This window comes from Salvia hispanica, chromosome 1, assembly GCF_029641045.1.
Source record: "Salvia hispanica isolate PSC_SH4W2 chromosome 1, Shi_PSC_v1, whole genome shotgun sequence".
Taxonomy (NCBI): Eukaryota; Viridiplantae; Streptophyta; class Magnoliopsida; order Lamiales; family Lamiaceae; genus Salvia; species Salvia hispanica.
The window spans coordinates 9,271,335-9,295,252 of NC_142692.1; the positions used below are offsets into that span (position 1 = coordinate 9,271,335).

The 23,918-nt window shown below is 35.6% G+C and overlaps 2 protein-coding genes across 5 annotated transcripts; one reads left to right on the top strand and one right to left on the bottom strand.

Moving 5' to 3' along the window:
* Positions 1–8,842: 8,842 nt before the first annotated feature.
* On the bottom strand, positions 8,843–10,328 carry LOC148933203 (uncharacterized). The gene is made up of 3 exons (XM_089064028.1): positions 10,274–10,328; positions 9,831–10,183; positions 8,843–9,725 (listed from the first exon to the last, which is right to left on the bottom strand). The coding sequence occupies exons 1-3, from the start codon at positions 10,326–10,328 to the stop codon at positions 9,102–9,104; spliced, it is 1,032 nt and encodes a 343-aa protein (XP_088920154.1). The 3' UTR covers positions 8,843–9,101.
* A 792-nt stretch (positions 10,329–11,120) lies between these two features.
* Positions 11,121–18,918, top strand: LOC125221723 (la-related protein 1A). Of its 4 annotated transcripts, XM_048123940.2 has the most exons (16): positions 11,121–11,565; positions 12,283–12,811; positions 12,971–13,139; positions 13,457–13,547; positions 13,819–13,890; positions 14,044–14,101; positions 14,201–14,244; positions 14,449–14,579; positions 15,894–15,963; positions 16,369–16,458; positions 16,538–16,866; positions 16,995–17,141; positions 17,278–17,341; positions 17,534–17,679; positions 18,191–18,295; positions 18,474–18,918. In XM_048123940.2, exons 1-16 carry the CDS (start codon positions 11,314–11,316, stop codon positions 18,625–18,627), a joined length of 2,451 nt encoding a protein of 816 aa, XP_047979897.2. In that variant the 5' UTR covers positions 11,121–11,313; the 3' UTR covers positions 18,628–18,918. The 4 variants fall into 4 exon arrangements, with proteins under 4 accessions (XP_047979897.2, XP_047979896.2, XP_047979895.2 ...); XM_048123939.2 differs by having other exon boundaries at positions 14,044–14,244; XM_048123938.2 differs by having other exon boundaries at positions 14,201–14,579.
* Positions 18,919–23,918: the final 5,000 nt, after the last annotated feature.

The window sequence follows — 23,918 nt, forward strand, 5'->3', positions numbered from 1 at the left end:
TTTTTCCGTTCGACGTCCTCTACCAAACGACGGCGGTTAGTCATTCCTCCACTTTGCAAGCATTGTGTTGGCACAATTTAATTTCTGTCGAAGAATATGACGGTAATTACAGGAAAAAAGCGATGGATCGACACCCACCTTGTTCAAATTGACTCTCCAATTCAACTGCTGGCCTTCGTCTTTCAGATCTTGTCGAAGAAATATGCTATTGTAACCGAGGGCACACCTACGCTTTTGAGAAGGGAGTGAAACGAGAGGGCTTCAAAGGCAGTTTTGACGATGGGGAGATGAGGGGCATTGATGAGGGAGAGTAAGGTAATTTCAAGGTGATAACTGGGTCCGAGCTTCGAGGCATAAACACAATCGTTGCCTCTGGTCAATATACGAATTCAGCATGTTTCTTGATTCGAAACTCGGGCCTGGACTTTTTTATTGGGCCATGCTGTTACGAAAACAGCATAACCAAACACATGGAATATCAAGATAAAAGCCACTAACATGGCTTTCCAGCATAACCAAACACACCCTAAGTCTAATTATTTAATTTTGAACAATCATTTTCCATTATCATATTCAAGCGCAATTTATATAAATTGTGGCGCTTTTATTTTGTACTAGTGTCGCATCAGCACAGATTATTACTCCTTCCGTCCCGCTTTATCAGTCCCATTGACTTTTCTGTCATTTTTTTGTAAAAATGATAAAAAATAGTTAAAGAGAAGAAATGGTAAGTTAAGAGAGAGAATAATATAGAGAAGAAATGGGACTGCTAAAGCGGGACATGGAGTATATTTTAAAATATTAATTTTCAATTTTAAATTAATTAAACAAAATTAGAATCAATATTAACAATGAACAATATTTTAAAATATTAATTTTCAATTTTAAATTAATTAAAAAAAATTAGAATCAATATTAACAATGAACAATATGAGTTACAATTTTAGTTATATGAGAATTAAAAATCTATACAAATCTATATTGAAGCATAATAAAGTGAAACAAATCACATTATATAATGTTTTAAACATTAAATCATGGAGTAAGAAGATAAAAAGCTGTCACAATAAAAAATTAAACAATGGATAATTACTCATAATTTTTAAAAACTTCTTTATACACCACATTAACATTAAAATTAAAAACAACCTCATCATTATAAAGTAAAACCTTCAATTCTTCACAACTCGTCACTCTCCAACAGAACCCATAGGTAAAATAACTCGTTTGTCATCTCCAAAGTCCCCCGCCTCACCTAAAACTACCATAAAATACCATAACTTTAAAAAGGAACAAAATCAATTTGCAATACATAAAATCAATAATCAATATGTATAGCTAGTTTCGTCCAACAATTTGTATAGTTTTCAATAAAATTAAAGAAAAATTAAATTATACATTCTATTTACCAATAGGAAGTTTGGAACAATACTTTCATATGGCTCAACCTACTTATAGATATGTATAAAAAAATTAGGCAATTATAATTTCAACATAAATTTTTTAATATGGATCAACTATACAGTAACATAGATAGACTAAAAATCTAATTATTGCTAAATTATAATTATAATTATTAAAATACAAAAATAAAGAAAATGGTGGTAACATCAATCTAAAAAAGAAAAATATAGTAATGAATGAAAGTGGATGGAAAGAAATGAACAATATAACTAAAAAGAAAAAAAATACCAATAAGTTCATATAATATTAGAAACAAATATGATGTTTTATCAAAATTGATATATAAAAATGAATGGAAAAAACAAAAAATATAATTAAAAAATGTTAAGAAACAAAAAATATAATTAATAAAATGAAACGGAACGAAAACATAATTAATTGGAAAAAAATAAGCATGTAAATTGTTGCTTGGAAAACCAGGAACAATGCTGTTTCTTAGAAAATATGCGAAGCATTACGGGTTCTACCAATGTGTTGCTCTTGGTATTATTTTCGACTAAACACCTGCAGAGAAAACAATGCATGTAAATGTTGTCAAAATATCAATATTCTTCTAGCAGATAAGATTAACATTTGTAGGTTACGACTATTTACATATTACACATTTAATCTCAAACATAGAATAAATATAATATACAATTAACCAAACTAATAATCATAAAAATATCAAAAAAGATTAAACTAAAAAATGCAAATTGGGCACGCGTCTGCCGACATAAAAATGATACTACGTATAAAGGCCACCACATCATCAACCGTCCCTCGTCTACGACCCCTCCACCCCATTCCCTAATACAATATGCCGTCAAGAAACGCAAACAAAAAAAAATACAAAACCACACTGAGAAGATAATTTCACAACTAAAGAATATGTATTTATAGATACAAACCAAAGACAACATCAATATTTTAAACCTTTCAAATTCCATCATACCTCACAAAAAAATCCCTCATTTATATAGTTAATCAATACTCCTAACAATTAATACAAATAGTATCAATTAGGAAACGCCTAAATGGTTTTGTAAAAAACGCATAAATCATTAATCATATCATTAATCATTATTTAGTGAAATTGGCTATAGTTTTTTAAAAATGTGTAAATAGTTTATAGAAGAAAAACGTTTCAAAAGGTATCACATTATGATTTAATCAGTGCCCCAAAATTCATACTCCTAGTATTTAAACTAAAAATTAAATATGTGTAACTGCTATGGCTAAATTATTTCATGACATTCATTACACATTATATTCATTATACTTACTACAAATATCTAGATTTGCTCAAAAGTTCTAAATATTTAAATTTAAACCCAAAAACTAATAAATATTCAATATTAAGGCCAAAACTCGCCTTTTATATATGTATAGATACCGACTCGAATATGCAAGTTGAAACTACATCCAAATTGGTCTTCCAATACCAGTGAAAATGGCCAAAAATAATACTGTACTACATATATTCATCAAGTTATCTATTTCCATTTTCATATGTTTACAGAAAACACATTCAATAGACTTTAGACAATATAATTTATATACAATATATTTTTTTATTTTATCTTTATTTTGATCTTAGAAAAGAGATGCTAAACCACAACAAACAACAAAAGAGTGAGAAATAAATTGACTTTTGAGAAGCCATGATATTCTTGAATTAACACTCACTAATTTTGAATGACCCTTATTTTTGAATAATTTCAAAACTAGAAGATTTTCAAAAGATAGACACTTTATAGCATTTAGGAAAGAAATGGAGTATATTTTATTGATGTGAAATTTATAAACAACTTCACTACCTATTTAGTTATACACTAATACTAAATTAAATCCTTCTAAGTTTTCAATCTAATTTAAATATTTAATTTCTATAATATATTTAGCCAAATAATAAATGTCTAATTTATTTATTAATAAAGTGGATTTCAATATCTACTATGGAGTAACATTACTTCAATTATCATTTTTTCCTCACATACGCATTTTACTAATTTGCATTAGAATCAATCACATCTCCAAAGCCCATATTTTTAATAGATAGAGGAAGTATTGATTACACACGCATTCACAATAAACCATGTAAATTTTAATAAGTACTAGTGTTTTTATTATTGAGATACTTCATCCGTCATTCAAAACTTATTTAATTTTCGTATGTTTTCTAAAATTATGCTTTTTTGTTTTCGAAAAAATAATTGTCTAATAAGTTAAACATTTTAATTATTTTTTTATTGCACTTATTTTATTATTTATATTAAAATTCGTGTCATTTCAAAAAAATATATTATTTTTAGAAAAGGAAATGAGAAGTACTTATTTGTTTTATACGAGTTTTAGAATAGTGATAATAATGTGTGTTAATCTTTGATAAAAGAAATTAGGGTGGGGATTTGCACAACAGTCCTGGTATTCCTGAAAAGATAATAAAATAATCAATAAAATGAATTAAATAAATATACTCAATTCATTTCATTAAAAATGAAATATTTTACTTTTTAGATTATTCTATTAAAAATAAAATATTTCTTAAAATGGAAACAATACTCTTTTTATTTTTTCTTCTCTTTTACTTTACTCTTTTTTCAATAATTCACAAAACAACACTATATAAAATCTTTTATCAAAAATTAATTGTTTCATACTTTCTCTATCCCACAAGAATATATATTTTTTTCTTTTTAATCCATTTCATAAGAATATGTATTTTTTAATTTTGAAAAGTTTTTCTCTCTAATAAGGTGAGACTCATTCTTTATTAATAATATTTTAATTACTTTTTCACTTTACATCTTTTTTATTTTATCAATTTTATATTAAAATTTATGTCGAATTTAAAGTGCATATTTTTTTGGAGACGAAGGGAGGAGTATTTATCAATATTATTCATACTTCATAGGTTTACAAGGAACAACATGGCAGATGTCAAGTATCCCCACTCAAGAAATTAACCACAATTTTTAAAAATTTAGGGGTCGTTTGGTTTCTGTGTTATCTCGAGTTTCAGCCTCGTAACACAAGTTATCTGAGTGTTTGGTTTCCATGTCTCCTTTTTTTGAGCCCGCGCATGGCCCGACGGGCCCGCATTGTAGATGTGCTTTACTTAGGATATCTAACTTAGATTTTGGGCAACGTTAATAAACATGCCTCGTTATATGTGTATGATAAGTCCTCTTTTTTCCACTTTGCCCTTCTTCCAGTCAAAATTTTTTAATTTAAACACATCCCCTCATTTCAAAAAGCCACAAATTCAAGACCGTATCAAGTAAAAGCAGCAGCAAAATTGGGTTCTTCGACGAACCTGAACTGAACGGTAAACCCCATCAAGTCATCTCCCCCCTTTCTCTAATTACCCCGGCTACTGCAGAATTACCCTGACTAATGCATATCTAATACATGAGGTCTACTTCGCCGGATTCAGCTCCAGCACTAATTTTTCTTGAAGGATCGGGTTATTTTCCCAGCCAGCGTACGGTTAGTGATTTTATAATGCAACCAATTAACCTCGAATGTTCCTTCCAGGGATTGGTTGTTGGTGCGGTTGTGCTATTCTTGGGTGAATTGAACAGATCTATAATTTCTATTGTGTTTTTAACTGCAAATTTAGGTCTGGGTGAGTGTATCACAACTACGAAATTGGTTGAATATATTGATAGTTGTCGCTGCTGTTATTTATGCATCTTTTGAGCCTCTTCTTCTGAGCATCTATATCCTCTATTTGTTGGGTGTCCGGTGCATGCACTTTCTGATTTGTTACAGTTTGTAGGTAATTGTAGTTAAAACTGTGTTGATTGCCACTATGGACCGTGTCACCCCAACTGTTATCCTTATGGTTGAAGACATACTTACTTTGATGCGTATGCAAACGATCATCATCCTATATTTACACTTGAAAAGAAGGGGACGTTTTGCCCGTCGTGCGCGTAGACGGGCAGTTAGGTATTCACTAATTGACCGGATCAATCCCCAAGTTAGGCATATGAACAGACTCACTTTAATTAGTGATGTGGATTGTTTTTCGAACCTCCGTATGGATCGGAATGCTTTCGGTCGTTTGTGTATCCTTCTTAGAGACCGGGGTGGGCTACGGGATGGTCGTTTTGTATTACTAGAAGAACAAGTAGCAATTTTTTTAGGTATCTTAGCACATCATACGAAAAATAGAATTTCTGGATTTCAATTTCGACGTTCAGGGGAAACTATCTCGCACTATGTGCATCTTGTGCTCAAAGCGGTACTCATATTGCATACTATTCTGTTGCCCCGGCCTGATCCAGTGACAGAAAACTGTACGGACCACCGATGGAAACACTTTAAGGTAGTCTAAATTATTGGAATGGCTTAGTAGCAATTTTGTGATCGAAAAAAACCATATTATGCTGATTTGACTTTGCTACATAAACTGTCATAGGGTTGCATTGGAGCACTGGATGGAACATACATAAATGTTCTCGTGAGAAACGTAGATAAGCCAAGATATCGCACGCGAAAGGGTCAAATCGCGACCAATACCCTTGCAGCTTGTGACCGAAACATGAAGTTCCTTTATTTTCTAGCCGGTTGGGAGGGCTCGGCAGGGGACTCACGAGTGCTTAGGGATGCTGTCACTAGAGAAGGGGGTTTGCGTGTAAGCAAAGGTTGAATATAAAGTATATTTGAATTTTTTTTTTATCTTCACTTTAACTCTTACTCATTTGCTGATACCCACATCCCCAACCTATGCATTGCCTTTTTTTAGGAACTTATTATCTGTGTGATAATGGCTACGCTAATTCAGAAGGGTTTCTGACACCGTACAAAAACGTCCGATACCACTTGAAGGAATGGGGGGTCGGCGCACAACGTCCACAAAATGCAAGAGAGTTATTCAATCTACGGCATACTAGAGCAAGAAACATTATTGAAAGGGCTTTTGCGGTATTAAAGATGAGATGGGGCATCTTGCGTAGTAATACATTCTATTCGATTAAGATCCAAATTCGATTAATCATGGCATGCTTCTTGTTACACAATTACATACGATCTGAGATGCATAACGATCCAATTGAACAAGACTTGGACAATGCTCCACATGATTTAGGAATTGAGGAGTTGCACGGTGACTTAGAATTCATTGATCAAGTAGAGTCGACTACAGAGTGGAATCAAATGCGTGACGACTTGGCTAACTCCATGTGGAGTAATGTGTGTTTCTTTTGAACTTAATTGACTTACAGTTCCAGCTTCTAGTGTAGAACCTTTTTATTTGAATTTTTCTGCTCTAACACTTGCATAACTACATTCTTCAATCAATCCAGCTAAGCTTATACATTCCTTTTTTTTGTTTTGGTGCAGCAAGCCAATGTCGACGGTAACTAAAGATCTTGATATGATACCCGAGTGTCTCTGCGGCAGGGGCACAATGAATCTGTATTGTGCAGGGAAAGAAGCCATACACGCGGGTCGTTTCTACTATAAATGTCCAGCAAATGCAAGGCATTCCGGGTCTTTCTTGTGGTGCGATGACTATCATAGTCGTCATGGAGATGGCAGGCAACCACCCTACGTGAGGACTCAGTTATACCGCCCCAACAAGCAAGTGAGCTCTGGTGATAACTGTCGTGCTGTGCGCAATAAAAGAAGCGTGTGTGGTGTGCGCAATAACTGTCGTGGTGAAGCTCGGGTGACCATTTTGTTTGTTACTGTTGGCTTCATGCTTATGATGATTGGGTTTCTGCTAGGGAAAGTGTTCTAGTTTGATAGTGCGGTGTGTGCACTAAAGACTCTTTGTTATGTTAGTACAATTCAGACATTACTATCCTTATATATGGCTTTTGTAATATTAGCAACATGCATTTTGTGATGTGCCTTTTTTGTCTTAAAATTATGCTGGAAATTTTACCAATTTGTTTTACCATACCAGAGTCCTATATTTTATTTTCATTTTAACAGTGAGTGGTGAATCACAATTAATATTTGGTAGATGCAGTAGTTGGTGCAACAATGAATTTTATCTCCTTTTAAGAGATATGCAGATCGACTATTCTACTAAATTGCAGTAATGTCCGATTGGACATAACACTACCATTCCATTAGGTGCAAAAAATTGAATGAGTGGTAGATAAATGTCAAAGAATAAAGGTGATGTGCTTCTTAATGAGCATTGCTTCCTATATATTTTCACCATCTTCGAGCAGCTCTTACATCCAACATATCACTTTTTTCTCCACGACTGAAATGAGCAACTCCCCAGGCTTCCCTCTTCAGAGCTGCTTTCTCTACCAAGGAAAATGGAGTCAAAAAATTGACTCCATAATCACCAAAACACTTGTACGCCTGAAAAAAGAGTATGACTGTGAAGGGAGTGTGTTCCCCAGCCATTTCATTTTCGAAGTCCAGTCGTTGGTTGAGTACCATGTGGGTGTGACGTTCAAATGGTGGGAATTGGTGGATCGCATCCACTTCTTGGCACGTCGCTACAGGACGTTCTGCGAGCTCATCCACATCGAAGGAACTTGCTGGAATGAGGCAACAAATGGGATGACCGTGTCCAGCAACACTTGGGCGATACACCTACCGGTATGTTCTATGCAATAGCTGCGTGTACTTACTGATTTTTATGCACACAGATATCATTGTAATTGATTTATCTTCGTATAGCGAAACCATCTTATGGCGGCCTACCACAGCTACGGCGATCCCGCTTATAAACAACTGTGCGAACTCTTTGAGGTAAAAGCGGGTAACCAGCAGATGGAGGCCACCTTGATTGTGTTGTCTGATTCAGTGGACTCACGTGACAATGTGTGTGATGCACCCATTAAGAATGGACGAGTTGCAGAGAGGGGCGAAGGCAGCAGCCCCAACAAGTTCTCACTTGCACGGCGCAAGCTTATGTTCGACGACGGAGGACCGCAAGACCTAGAGTCAACAAATAGGAAGCCGGACTGCTACTTCATCCCCGCAGCTAATGGCATTATGGAGATTGTTGAGGAGAAGTACACGGGACGTGTATTGCCTCGAGAAACACCACCGCGGAGTCCCTCGCTAGCATACTCATGTGCTTCTTCGAAACCAGTTAATTGGTTTCGGATGCCGCGTAAGCCGGATATTTGATGCCCCTTACAAACAATGTTGCTGTGTTTTGTCTATCACAAATCAAACCAATGATTTGTTTTTATTTAGTCGGATGGTTATGTATTTAGCTATGTAGTTTATATGCTTGTTTTGGGTAGTAACGCTTGCAACTGATACTGAACAGCAACACTGGTCCGAATTGTGCTAATGCTAGTGTATGTGGTTGTATTATCTATGGAGTTAAATGTTGCATATGAGTCTGCTATGTACAAAAAAATCATGCAAAATCTAATTAACAATCGAAGTAAGAAGCCATACTTCAATTCATATAAGCTACGACATAAAGTCTTACAAGCCAAAAAATAAGGGTCTTATGCCACCAAGCACCTACAAAAACTATCAGCTGAAGTTATTATTCAAAGGTAGCTGAATTTAAGTTACAGACAAGCCATCGAAGTTCATAATATATATATATATATATATAGTAGCTTGGATACCCAAATAGAACTAAGTTTTTTTAAGCCAAAAGAACCAGATACAAGTGAATTGAAGTGGCAGACCAGACCAACGTTTCACTCCCTCATCTAGGGGCGACCTTCTTTCTGTAGGATGCGCTTCACATATCCAGCCTTTGAAGCGTCGGGAAGGCCAGTGAAAATCTCAAGCCTGGTGTTCTCTTTCCCAATTATGTCGCATAGATCGTAGCGTTGATCCTCTGTCAACTCCGGGATGTTCCCCAAATGACGGAAGATCTCCTTCCTAGCAGTCCCCAAGTCCATCTCGTAGCCAATACGTGCGGCCAGGGTGTCCAAACGAGCATTAGTATCGGAATGGAGCTGACCAAGAAGGGCAAACATCCCAGAATCATCGTCACAGTTTTTGCGTTTGCGCTTCAATCTTTTTGGTGGCGGAGCAGTTGCAGTTGCAGCTACGTTCTGCTCACTCTGGGCACTGCCACTGTTGTCCTCCGCAACTTCTTGTGTGGATGTGGGCTGGACGTGCTCGTTCCCCAGAAAATCCTCAAAGCTTGGATAGTAATCACCGCTATCTCCGATAGAAGTGATAGGTTCGTCAACAGAATTGCTATTAACAGCTTCTCCAATACCTTCACATGTCCCCCCCGTGGCCCTATCCTTGCCAAATATTATCTTCCACTCATCCCACAGGGGCCAGGCCCTGAACCTCATGGTGCGGGCATTTGGGTCTTGCTGCGAAAAAAGGAAAGGCGTGCTCAGAGTACACACGGTAATTGGACAGTTATACTTCCATATTTTACACTAACATACATAGAAGATTAAGATGATGCCACTGACCTTAACGATTTGATCCCACTGATCATCCGAGCAATCAATTTTGAAGTCGTTGTGGTGGTTGAAACCAACACCACTGCGATCGAGGATCTTTGACAAGGAGTAGTAGTTCTTTTTCCATGATGTTATCTTCGAACGAATGTGTGGCGATGCCTTCAGATCAGTGTTTGGCATTTCATTCCTAATCCAGTCCTCTATTTTTTCTGCATAGCCACCTCGAAAGCCGTTGTCAGACTTCCATCCTCTTGCCACCAAAGCCTTCATAGCAGAGATCAACAATGCCTCCTCACGGTCAGACCAAGACCGGCGAGATCGGTCGCAACGTTGCATGCTTGACCGACGGTATTGGCTACCGCCTACAACAGACACACAGCAGAATCAAAGATGCAGTAGATGCAGATCCATGTTATTATTCAGTTCAAAGTTGAATGTGAATAAAACTAAACCTTGAGTTCCTTGCGTGGCGCCGACGCTATGCGTAAACAGACGAGCTTGAGACATCACTTCGAACTATCACAAAATTGAGCAACAGTATGAGCTTAACACCACAAAGTTTAAGGCATAAATCAAAGTCCACAGCTTTCAATGCGACAACGAATGTAAATACCCCACAAATTTGAGCAAGCATCCGTAGGAAAATTACAAAAAATGTCACACCAACAGCAGAAAACCATTTCATGCTTATTACCCACACAAGCAAAAAAGAAAAAAAAAACCAACAATAACAAAACACCAAGCGCACAGTCACATAAATGGACTCAATGTAAATTACTCGGACCTATCCACGGCAAACTAGTTAGATTTTTGAGCAAGCAAACTGTACACAAAACCTCCAACATAGATAAAGCTCCACGAAATACGTTTAGTAGAGCGGGAATCTGAATCATACCTGTCCTGAAGTGGGGGTTCACGGAATCGACGAGAGTCTTTTTGCTGGACGTCGCAGATGTGACGAGAGAGGCGATATGCAGCAAAATAAAAAGCGGGAAGGATGAAAAACCAAAGTGGCGCCTTTATACCCAGCACCTCACGTTTTGATATGAACAGTCAACCCTAGTGGTAAAATAGTCATTACAACTTAACTATCTTCATCAAAATGGATACCAAACAATGAGTTACGATTAGCTTGCAGAAGCCCAAATGGCTACCAAACACAAACATTAACAACTATCACAACATAGGCCCGTATAAAGCCCAAACATGTGTTAAACCAAACAGGGAAACCAAACGACCCCTTAGGATTGTATTTTGTGTAAAGTTGGTAAGACAAGAAGTCAATCCCGTCAACATTATTCTGACCAGTTGATAACCCTAGCTGACGCCCCAACTCACTCACTCTCACTCCTACCTCGCCTTCCGCCACCCTCTCTCTCTGCCGCCTTCACTCGCCCTTCGGAATTACCAATTCCGGCGCCTCCTTCTCTCTCCATAAATTTACCTTCATTTCTGTTTATTACTATTTCATTCAGCTCAGTCTCTCTTCGGGATGGGGGACAATGGTGCTCCTGATCGCCCTGAGAATTTCACCGCCGATTCTCATCCGAGATCGCCGTGGAAAACTTCCGCCGCCGCTTCTCCGCCGCCCGGTGCTGATTCGGAGTCTTGGCCGGCACTATCCGATGCGCAGCAGCGATCCAAGTGTAATGGGGGTGCCGATTCTAACCCTCCCAACTCGCCTCCCCCGCCGATGGAGGCTGGGACCGATGCTTGTGCTGATCCCCCAACGCATTCTGCGCCGGTGGGTGCTACTTATCTCGATTTTTATGATTTAATTTGTTGCTTTATTGTGTGTATTAATGCACTTAGCTACATTTTAAGCCTGATTTTTTCGGTTGTAAAGATTCTCACTTTCTATTGCAAGTTGAGGGGAGACAGTAAGAGTAAGATCGCTGGCGTGTTAGGCAACACAATTGATTTTAGATAGAATGATAGGGCACATCATATTATGGAACACTCATTGTTTTTCATATACCCGAAACACCTCTGAGATTCTTAGCATGGAAACTATGCCTAATTTCTTGATATGAAAATTTGGTATGCAGTTTTAGTTTGTTGATGGATTATAGGATTTGTCGATTTTTTATCATTGACTTAATTCAATGTTACAACTTACAAACACATGAGAGAATAGACAACGAAACTATTATTGGAGGAGCCTCTGTGCTGGTAAGTAATAAAGAAATAATCTCCCTAGGTGTTTGAAAAATGACCATATGAATTCAATAGGTTATTCAATTCACTTATTCTCTCAGTTTTATCATGTTTTCAACTACCTTAAGTAGGCATATTGGCCCCTTATCCTCTTTCTTGGTTTGGCATGACATACTAAAACTCTGTTTCTTGGTTTGGGATAAGATATTGCTAAATGTTTTATTTAAGATGCTATATATCTGTTTGAACTAGTATACTTTTGTTTAAATTGGTAGCTTATCTTCCAGTTCTTGTGGACATCCAGGTTACTGTTGAGCCGCAGAAATTCCATGGCCGTGGTAACTTAAAATCTCCCCGAAGACCATATGCAACACATCATAATAAAAACGGCCCCAAGCATGGCCCAAATAATATACCTCCATTTGCCGTTCCCTTACCTTACCATCCGCCAACAATAACCCCAGTTTTCCATAATATGTTTCCAATTTCACCAACTTCTGTTCCTGGATACGGTTATCAGTTTCCCGCCAGACCTTTTCCTAGAGCTGATGCTCAAATGCCGAAGTCCGGTACTGATCCTGCACAGACCTATGTTCCACCAATGAATCTTAATATTCAACCTTCAGCGGGTGCTGATTCAAGTGGCCAGGATTCTGGTTCTGGTGGAAGAAGGCATAATACGAACGAACAATATGGACCAACAAATCCTTCCCGCAACAATCAACGGGCTGCCTCTAACAACTTCTCTATGCAACAAAATGTGGGGCCAAGACATTTGATAAGGCATCCATATTTTGGGCCTGCGGGCGTTATTGACGGGCCAAACTATCCCGGTATATGTGCTACAATGTGGAAGTATATTTGACATATTGTTTTATTAAGTTGACATCATATATTCTCTGTTTCATTTTGTTCACTTTCTTTTCATTCTCCTCACTTTTTCATCTATTATTATTGGAGAACACTTACCGAATAGATTTTTTTTTATACAGGTCCACCAGGAGCTTTCTTTTACTATCCTGCTGCGCCCCCAGGCTCTGTTAGGATTCCTTATCCACCATTTTTAGTTCCATATCCATTGAGCCCTGGAGTTCCCATATCACCCACGCCAATGATAACATTGAGGGCCAGCATTGTTAAGCAAATTGAGTATTATTTCAGGTGAATTATTTAAACTGATCTCATGCTCTGAAATTCAATCTACACAACAGGGGGGTTGGAACTAGTTCTATAAGAACCAAAACATGTTTTCAAGCTTACTGTTGTGTGTGCATCAACTGCATTCGTAAAAATTGATGTTGATCAGCTTTGATTTGAAAAACTTCATAGATCATTCTTTAGTTTTTAGTGGTATTTCAAGAACATGCTAATGCTTCTAATTTTATTTGGTCATGTTTGAGATTTTTTAAACTAACAAAGGGATTACCGAGAGAACTTATCCTGATAACTATGCATTGAATATTAATATACTTTGGCAGTGATGAGAATCTGCAGAATGATCCCTACTTGATCTCCTTGATGGACAACCAGGGCTGGGTCCCTGTATCGAGTATTGCAGGCTTTAAAAGGGTAATATTTCATTATTCATTCTCTGAGCTTGGGTCCATGATCTTTGGAGAAATCCTCCCTTCCCCTCCCCCCAATTCACAAAAGAACTGAGGGAGAAAAAGCTTTTGCTATTCTGTCCAATAGGTTGGTAAGCTTGGTTGTTAGGGTGCATAATTATATAACCTAGGTCTGCTGCAAATCCATTGTCTCTTACACTTGACTTGCTTCTCCTGGGTGAGTTGTTTCTGTCTGAGTCTTTTTCTTCTAAAAGCTTTCATGGAATGAGTTTCAGGTGAAACAAATGAATGTAGAGATACCATTTATCATAGACGCATTGCAAACATCGGAGACCGTTGAAGTGCAGGTTCAATAAATTCCCCGTCCTTCGCATTTTTCAGTCAAATGTCTTTTCATCTTTTGGTGATTGTACAAAAAGCTATTTCTTATGCTTTTGTTTCATATTTTCAGTTCCTTTCTTCTGAACTCTTTCTTGAATGTGTGATCTCATTCTCTGCAGGGTGAGAAGATGAGAAGACGCAATGAGTGGTCTAAGTGGATTTCAAAATCTGTAAACAGTGAGTCTAAATCCACAGGTGGAAATTCCATAAAAAATGATGATCGGAATGAGAATAAGAGAGATAATCCTGATGGAACTACTGGGTTGCTTCCTCCAGATGAAAGCTTAGTGGATTCTTTGCCATTGGCTTCAGATACTCTGGTAAGCACCATTAAAAGTTCTACAGAACATAGCAAGGAAAGTGAAGAACAGAGAGTTGCTTTAGGAAACAGTAATTTGAGATTAGAGATCTCTAAGAACAATGCAAGTGTACATAGCGGTGGATCAAATTTCCAAGCAAATTCACTAGGAGCTGATTCTGTGAAGTCAGTCATATTCGAAAACAGTGAAAACAAAAAAATGCAGGCTCTTTCAAAACCAAAAGTAAAGAACTATGCTGAGTCATCTGATGATTTTTCAAGCACATTTATGCTTGATGAAGAGCTGGAGTTGGAGCGGAAAACGACGGGGCATGACCATCCGTCTACTGCTGGAAGGTATTTTAGGTTTTCTTTCTGCTTGATTTATCTAATACTACCGTTGTCTCTTAAAAAATAAAAACTATTTCCATTTTAGTCCGTCCCTTAGAAATAGAAACTTTCTATTTTAGGAAGTGGACCCCACAATCCACTAACACTACTTCCACTATTTTTCTCTTCCTCTCTCCTACTTTACCCATTTTTCTCTTCATCTCTCTTACTTTACCAAGTGTGCATTAAAACCCGTACCATTTCAAAAGTTTCTATTTTTCAAAGACGGTGGTAGTATTGTTAAATGCACCAATCTGTTTCTTTCTTACGTGTAAAATTGTTCAAATGGAAATGCATATGCTTGTGATGGACATGAAAATATTGGTAGCTGTAGCTCATATTTGTAGCAGAAATGTACAATGAATCCGGTATGTAGCATTTATACAATGAAACCAGTATGAAACTCGTCATTTTGACAGAAACATGGATGTTACTTAGTGATTTTGGTTATGCAAACATCTATGGTTCCGTACTAAATTAAGTTATACATGTGTTCTTACATTATATTGAGTTGTTCATTTCTGATATTCGCATAGACATTATTTCTGCATTTATCTGCCTTCCTCTGTAAATGATTTAATTATTTTCATCTCCCTTGGACCCACTTTATACATTTTGGCTATGTCCTTTCTCAACATCAGAGGTAGAGTTTCAATACATGAATTCCAGTTGTCTGCTTCAATTCTGGCAATGCTGTTGAGGTCATTAGTTCCTAATCATGTAGATGTGGTATATTATTTCATATAATCCTTCTTTCCTGTAGTTACATAGTTTCTCTGTTTCCACTCGACTCAGTAGTACAGTTCTGCAAGTAATAATTCTGTAAGCAGTTGATCGGGGATATTATGGAGTGTGGACCATATCACCAACTGAGGATCTATAAAATCATGTGTGTATTATTGCCTCATTTGCAATGATTGGGTGATCATCGTAGAAGTTTTCTCTATTACAGACCCCCTTGATGTAATCTTGTGCAAATGTTTGAACACCTACTGTTCAGGCTTCATAGTTAAATCTTTCTACAAGCTTTTGGACATAACGTTGAATCTTTCACATCGATTTATTCTAATTGTTACCTTTTTCCATTGCCAGCAGATTGAACGCCTGTTAAATTTTAGTACTGTAGTGCCTATTAAGTTGTTCATTTCCATCTCTCAGTCTACATCCTTCTGGTATCCTGCTGTTTTTTGAAGTGCTTGTTTTTTCTCACAGTCCCAGCTGCATGTAAGCTTCATAATATGTGCTCAGTGCATTATCTTTTTTAATTGTGGGTGTCTGCAGGGTTGATGATGAAGATGAGGAAATCAGTATTAGTGATCAAGCTGTTGAGAGGCTTGTAATTGTCACTCAAGTGAGACCATGATTCCTTGCCAGGCTTGTTTGAGTCATTCTGTTAGCCTGTTATTTAAAATATTCTTTAAATATTCTTCTAAAATGCTTATCGCTCTGCTGATGTTCTCTGGATCTATTCAGTTTCTGTAACTCTGCTATTTATTTGAGGTTCAGTCATAGGGTAAAATAGATCTGCGGTACATGATTGATCCTATCCCATTGATGCATGTCTATGAAGTATTCAATTTCTCTTTATCATCAAATTTGTTTTGTTAGGCTGAGGAGTCTATCCCATTTAAATGTCTTTTGTCCAATGTCCATTAAACACATGCTTTGCTGGTAGGACATTAATAAAAAGTTGCAATTGAAAAGCGTTATCAGCTAGATTCTTTAAGTTAGTGAATAACTAGGTTCTGCAATGCAGAATAGTCGAATGAGAGCCGGGGAGAAATCAAAGCCATTGTCCAGTGAGCATGCTTCCGAGATAAATGATGGCCTATACTATTATGAGCAGGTTCGTATATTTGTTTACACATAATATTGAACGGAAAGCAATTGTTACTAATACTATCAGTCTATCATTCCATTTGCAGGAACTGAGCTTAAAAAGGTCAAATCGTAGACATAATCAGCCTATTAGTGAAGGCAGGGATGACAACTCCAGAAATTCTGCTGAAAGTGCTGCCACATTAAACTCTAGGGTTCTTGATCATTCCACAGGAAAAAGCAGCTCCGAGGGGCCTGGACATTCCTACTCCCGTAAAAAGCAAAATAAAATCAACTTGAAGCAACAGCAGCGACTGTCATATGGGAATCTAAAAGGTCATGTAAGTGGCCGGAACTCTATGGGAGCGATATCTGGAAGTCCGCCTAGTGATGCAGTTGGTTTTTTCTTTGGTTCGACGCCCCCAGATAGTCATGGGTGAGTATCACAACATTACATTCTTTAACATAAACACTAATGGATCAGCTGTCCACGAGTGAAACATCTAAATTTTATTTAGATTTGTTGGTTTTTTTCCAAGGTCCCATGAAAACCTTCTTTTTCAGGTTCAGGCATTCAAAGTTGAGTGCCTCACCTCAAAGCAGCAATCTCTCAGGAAGTAGTCCTCCAGTTGGTTCAGTACCAAAGCCATTTCCTCCATTTCAGCATGCAAGCCATAAACTTCTGGAGGAAAATGGTTTCAAACAGCAGTTGTAAGAAGATACACAATTTAAAGGAATTTTATGCTATAGTTGCTTGAGTGCATACCTAATCAAGGAAGGACTAGTTAATTGGCCAGCTGAATTGTGTCCCTATTATATATTAAGCTGGTAAATTTTCTTTGTCCAGGTACAGTAAATATAAAAAACGCTGCCTGAGTGAACGAAAGAAAATGGGCATTGGTTGCAGTGAGGTATCTTGGAAATTATAGATGAATTTCTGTTTTTGAACAGCTTGAAGATATTTTTTCATTAGATTTAAGGTCATGGATGTAATGGATGTTTCCCCTTGTGGTTTTGGCTAGTAAATAATCTGGTTAAACTGCATTGGGTTTTGGTGGTACCGTATATCATTGAGGCTGATGCAAACTGCTTTTTACTTGCAGGAGATGAACACATTATACAGGTTTTGGTGTTTTTTCTTAAGGAACATGTTTGTCCCTTCCATGTACAATGAGTTCCGTAAGCTGGCTCTAGAAGATGCTGCTGCTGGTTACAATTACGGAACAGAATGTCTATTCCGCTTCTATAGGTACAGTCTTTGCATGTGTTGGGTTGTTTTTCCTGATGCTTATAGCTTTTTATTCTCTCATCTTTTCTTCATGTCCTCTCTCTTTCACAGCCGCCTTTCCCAGTTGGGATCCTATGTCCCACAATTTTTTGTGCCTCAATATGTCCCACTATTTTTTGTGCCTCAATATGTCCCACTATTTTTTGTGCTTCAGTATGTCCCACTATTAGTTTCACTATTTTAATATCATGTAATATAAAAATAGAATAATTACTATAGATGGACCACTACTCAGATTATTGAAGCCTAATTTGTAACTGTAACATTAAACTAAAACACTGGAAGTTGAAATTTTTAAAAAAATACTACTATTAAAATTATAGAAAAATGATATTGAGATAGACTATGTACCAAGTGCATCTGATGCAGTTATAGAAGATAAGACTTGGAGGCTTCTATAACTTCATCAGCATCTTTCCTACACTTATCTTTCTTCATTTACAATTACATATATTATAATTTCTTTTCTCAGTTATGGCTTGGAGAAGGAATTCAAAGTTGATCTTTATGATGACTTTGAACAGTTAACACTTCAATTCTACAAAACAGGGAACTTGTATGGCCTGGAGAAGTACTGGTAATTGTTATCTCTTATCTGTCATTGTGATTTCAGAAACCACGATTAACTAGTGAGTCAAAAAATACAAGATACTTGTTGAAAATTCAACACCACGAGACGGTTTAGTTTTTGGATTCTACACCCTTCACCATTTCACTTTCTTGTGTTGTTGACAATTCTCACTTTGACCTATCAGGGCATTTCACCATTTCCGGGAGGCACGGGACGAGAAAGAGGCAGTGAAGAAGCACCCGGAATTGGATAGGCTGCTGAGAGAGGAATATCGTAGCATGGAAGATTTCAAGCGTGCTAAAGCTAAGAATGCAACCGTAAAAGAAGGCAACCATTAAGCCACATAGGCCGTATCGACTTGGCAGTTGCAGTGAACTGACAATGTCGCAAATTTTGAAAGGAGAATTATTACAGTCTATAGAGGTAAAAGCTGAAATTGGTGGCCCATTTTTCGGTTATTGGGTAGTTTTCTACTTTCTTGTACATAGGATGTTGACGACATTCTAGTGTCGCAACAAAGAATGTCAAATATCAGGATGTTTTTTTCTATTTTGCTCTTTGGTTTTTGTGAGCTGTATATAAGAATATTGATGGAAAAAAAGGTTAATAATGACGTGAGCTTTGTATAACTTGGAATTCATGTTTATTGAGTCATGTTTCATAATGGTAATGAATCTGTACTTGATAAAATGTGTTGGAGTTGTTTCACTGGAATTCGTGTAGTACTTCATATACCAACTACCTGTGCCTAGTCTGACATGTCAGTTGATAACTCAAAATGACACAACATTAATTTTGATATTAATTTATGTACAGTATATAATGTGTTGCTGGGAATGTTACCTAAATCCGGTAACACTGTTTTATTCAATCCAACAAACACAAGTGGACTCACTTGAAATGTGCGGTGGATATTGTGAGTTGTGAGGAATATAGCAGTTCTTGGTAGTAGGAGGGGGTGTAGATCAAGGTGTAGTTTGTATATATTTACGGTGGAGAGATACCATAATGAGATAGAGATGTTGATTTCAGTAGGTGTTATTGATAATAGGACGTGTATGTGAAATGTGTAGTTTGTGTTTTATAGTGGAGAAAGACTACAATGAGGTGGGGATGTGGGGCATAATCTCTAAGTTTTGTGGAAGTAATGTTGTATTAAGAGTAGGTAGTGATTTATGTATTGAAGAGAGCTTGTATTTAAACTAGTAGTGATTTATGTATTGAAGAGAGCTTGTATTTAAACTAATTCATTCGAAAAGTGTACATCTTGTTATATTTAAATAATAACTCCATAGTTGACCCCAAGTTCTATATTTCTCTTCTAAGTTGGCAAGATAATTTTGGGTCTAATATTATCTTCATCAACTATTAATAATTTTGTTACTAGTGACTGGCATTAGTTAGTTGAGGGATGATTCAGTGACATAATGTCTTCAAGACATAATACCTCTATGTCAATTTGACATAAACCAAATTATTATATGGACTAATATACCCTTATTTTGAATTAAATAATAATTGAATAAATAAATAAATATTAATTAATTATAAAAGGAAAGGCATATCAAATTACTATCTTTTATCAAAATATTCATCAATCAAATATTATCAAAGTCAAACTCATATCAAATTATACTCTTTTACCTAATACACTAAATCAAAAATAAGGATTTACAACGGCAGAAATATCTTCACTCCTCCATCCGTCGACCAGCCTCCACCGTCTCCGTCGACCAGCCTCCACCGTCCGGCCCTCCGCGTCGCAGGTTGCGGCATCTTCAGCCTTGTTCATCCAAATCATTGGTGCCACGATATAAGAAAACATCAAAGGTACCGCCCCTATGCTCTTATTTATATGTGTTTTAGGCTCCGTATACATGTTCATGGTCAAGCATTTCTACGTTTATAGTTAAGCCCTTACCCAAATGTCTATTTTAATAATTTTTCTATAAACAAAATTTTCTCAATTTTGGAAAATTGAGTTCAGCCATTACCAAGTTAGTGTTATGAAAGATTAAATGGATAGAAATTGGAGTATAACAAAGGACTGAGTTGAAATTTCTCAAGTTGCAGAGAAAGCTGCCATAGTTGGTTTCTGATGTCTAGAGAAGACGAAGATGGATACTTCTTAATCACAATTAATAATATTATAATATTATTACTTAGACTATTATTAAATGGAACTTGTTTGGGTTTTGGTACTACTCTCATCGTAACTAGTGTTGATGTGAGTAGAAGAAATAAAATTTATTTCAAATTATAATTCTTTAATTTCTTTTCTATCGGCATTGGAACCTCTTTTTTGGCCGCTGATTTTATCCTTGATTTCAACTTTCTAATGCTTCTTTTCTTCTCTTTTTTAGCCGCTGATTTTATCCTGATAACATATTTGCATTTACTACATTGTTGGCTTAGGTGCGAGTTTGATCAGATCCTGTGTTCGGGTATGATGAACGAGATATATGAGGAAATTTTTGGTGACAATCATGAGTTATCAGAAGAGGATAATAATAATGGTGAAGAAGAATATGATGTAACAGTGGAAGAGGAAGGTAACAACAATGATGAAGAAGGAGATGATGTGATAGAAGGAGATGATGTGATAGAAGAAGAGGACGGAAATAACAGCAGAGAAGAAGAATCTACTGTGATCCTAGATTCTAATAGTAGTTAAAAGTTTTAAAATAAGGAAAATTAATTGAAACTTACTCAAATTTATGCGCTATTATCGTAAAGATTTAAAAAGGTCTATGATTTTATTCACCATTTTCGGAGGGTAAGATGTAAACTTTTCAAACTAATGCACATGTCAAATTAATTCAATAGTATTGTAAAGATTTGAATATTTCAAATCAACGCACTAATTTTGCCATTGTCATTATTTTCTAATTCTAAGTGCTAGCCAATAATTTAGTAAGATACTCCATATCATAAATTGACTTTCTACAAAATTTGCATTATATAAAAACATTTGAATTCAATCGTCTAATAGTCATATAGGAATACTTAATTTCTTAATATTATCCTCCAACGAAATAAAAATATTTATTCGCATCCATAATAATTAAAGTTCTAGATTGTAAAAAGTATATACGTACATAAATATGTTTAATTTTTAATTGTTTTCATCCAACGAAATAGTAATAGTTAGTATACATATGTTATATAGTACTGAATTAATACTTGTATCATCTAATGAAAGGATAATAGTCATTTGCATCAAATTATTTTATTAGTATTAAATAATTACTAAAATTCTGAATCATAAAAATGATCGCATGCATATATATACTTAATTTCTTAGTGTCATTGTTCAACGAAATAGTAATAGTCACTCACATCAACTTTTTTTTTGTATAATAATGTTTAAAATTCTAAATTGTAAAATAGTACTCCAGTAGTATACATATGTTATATAGTACTGAATTAATACTTGTATCATCTAATGAAAGGATAATAGTCATTTGCGTCAAATTATTTTATCAGTATTAAATAATTACTAAAATCCTGAATCATAAAAATGATTGCATGCATATACATACTTAATTTCTTAGTGTCATTGTTCAACGAAATAGTAATAGCCACTTACATCAATTTTTTTTTTTTGTATAATAATGTTTAAAATTCTAAATTCTAAAATTCTAAAACACATTATTTTGACACCACGTAACAATTTAATTCTAGTATACAAATTTAAATTGTTGTTTCCTAACATTTTGTCCATTAATAAAATAAAGCATGTATAAATTTCGAATCTTTATTTGATGCTATAAGAACTCAAGCAATTAAATTGATTTATTAATTTTATAAATATAAATTCTAAATTCAATAATGTTTTGTAATAATAAAATTAAGATTGAGTTTCAAATCCATTTAGTACCTATAAGTTTAGAATTTAAAAAATTTAATTGTATAATGTATTATTTAAAATAAAGTTTAAATTCATTAAATTAGAATAAATCCAATATATAATGCAATCGAGATATTAGGTTGAAAGATTGGAGATTAACGTGAGATTAGAGAGAATATTTGCTTAAATCATGTCATCCATATAAATGCACGCAATTTTCCTAAGCAAGTAATTCTTAAATATAAATAAATGTTTCTATATGCACAAGGGTAGTATGGTATATGTACAAAATATTTATTTAAATAAAAATATAAAACAATCTAAAATGACTACTTTAACCTCATTATGTCTCCAAAACATTATTGTAGTTATAAACACTAATTTTAAAAATTTTCCTATTAGAGATAATTGGTAGTACAACATTTCTCATTTCAATTATGTAATTTAAAAATTTTAACTAATTATTTTAATTTTAAGAATATGTAATTTACAAAATTTACTGAAATTAGAGAATAATATATAGGAAAATTAATGAATTAAATATAATCTACTGTTTGGTTGGACTGTGGTCTCCGGTGCTTGTGGTATGGTATGATATGATTTGAGACGCGTACAATTGAATATACAAATTTCTTGCTAGACTTATTAGCCCTTAGGATTGTAGTGGATAAGCTTACAATGAACAAGAGAGTGATATTTTGCAGAAATATTACTTTGTACCTTATTTTAGCTAAATAACTGAATATTGGAGCCTAAAAACCTTGATCCTAATACAAGTGACTAATTATTTAGAAAGGAAAAAGTAGCTAAACTGTTATAGGATCTGCTTAGCTGTGTTTTCTGAGTGAATTTAAAAGTGTTCGAGCTTTCCATATACTCCCACAACATTTAAAAAAATAAACATGACAAATATATTTATAACGTTTTTTAATTAAATTAATTTATGCAAATAGTAGGAGTACTATACTACAAATTTGTTTTTTCGTACATCTTCAACAAAACTGTTTTTTTATGGAGTACTTGTATCCCATGTAATGAAGAAATCCTTTTGTCCCCTAATTTAATTTAATGAGATGCTAACCAAGAATTTAAGAGTGGCCCTAGAAACTGCTATGACTGGAAATCAAGGGCTTAAACCTTGATTATATGGAAAAAAAAATGAGATCTTCAAGACATGAAAGTAGAATCTAATTTGAAGAATTAAGGGTGAAGAAACAAGAAGATGGAGCCAGAAGCATACATATATGCATAGTATAATTGAAAAAGTAAAGAAATTGTAGGAAACACACTGAGTTATAGGAGTGGTTTGGTTGATCATGTTTGAGCATCTTGATGGGCTCAAGGGCGGCGACGAAGGCATCTTTGGTGTAGTCGGAATTAGATGAATAAGAAAAAGAAGAAGAGAGCGGTGGGGGGGCCCTCTTGCTCTTGAGAAAACCTAATTGGGCGGCCAAAGAGGGATTTCTGAGTCTGGAAAGCCTTGCCGCAGAGCATGCAGGTTGAAGAGTATGCACCCGATTTCTTCTTAATCTTGGAGGACAAGGACGTGCTGCTCATGTGGCCGCCCAGTGCTACATTCCTTGCAGTAATGTCCCCTCTCAATCTCAATCTCAATCTCCATCTCCATCTCCATCTCCATCTCCATCTTCATTTTGAACTTGGGAATTAATTCTCCATCCTCCTTCCTTTTAAATTTCAATTGTGATTAGAATCAACCGTGTTGCGAGTATATATGGAAATAATTTGGGATTGGAATTGAAGACATGTGTTTAATTTCAT

Excerpts from the sequence above, each read along its gene's own strand:
- LOC125221723 (XM_048123937.2), top strand. The coding sequence starts at position 11,314 with ATGGGGGACAATGGTGCTCCTGATCGCCCTGAGAATTTCACCGCCGAT. Across the intron at positions 13,140-13,456 it reads CAAATTGAGTATTATTTCAG|TGATGAGAATCTGCAGAATG; the intron begins GTGAATTATTTA and ends ATACTTTGGCAG. Across the intron at positions 17,142-17,277 it reads AATGGTTTCAAACAGCAGTT|GTACAGTAAATATAAAAAAC; the intron begins GTAAGAAGATAC and ends TTCTTTGTCCAG.
- LOC148933203 (XM_089064028.1), bottom strand. The coding sequence starts at position 10,328 with ATGTCTCAAGCTCGTCTGTTTACGCATAGCGTCGGCGCCACGCAAGGA. Across the intron at positions 10,184-10,273 it reads CGCCACGCAAGGAACTCAAG|GCGGTAGCCAATACCGTCGG; the intron begins GTTTAGTTTTAT and ends TGTCTGTTGTAG. Across the intron at positions 9,726-9,830 it reads AGTGGGATCAAATCGTTAAG|CAAGACCCAAATGCCCGCAC; the intron begins GTCAGTGGCATC and ends CTTTTTTCGCAG.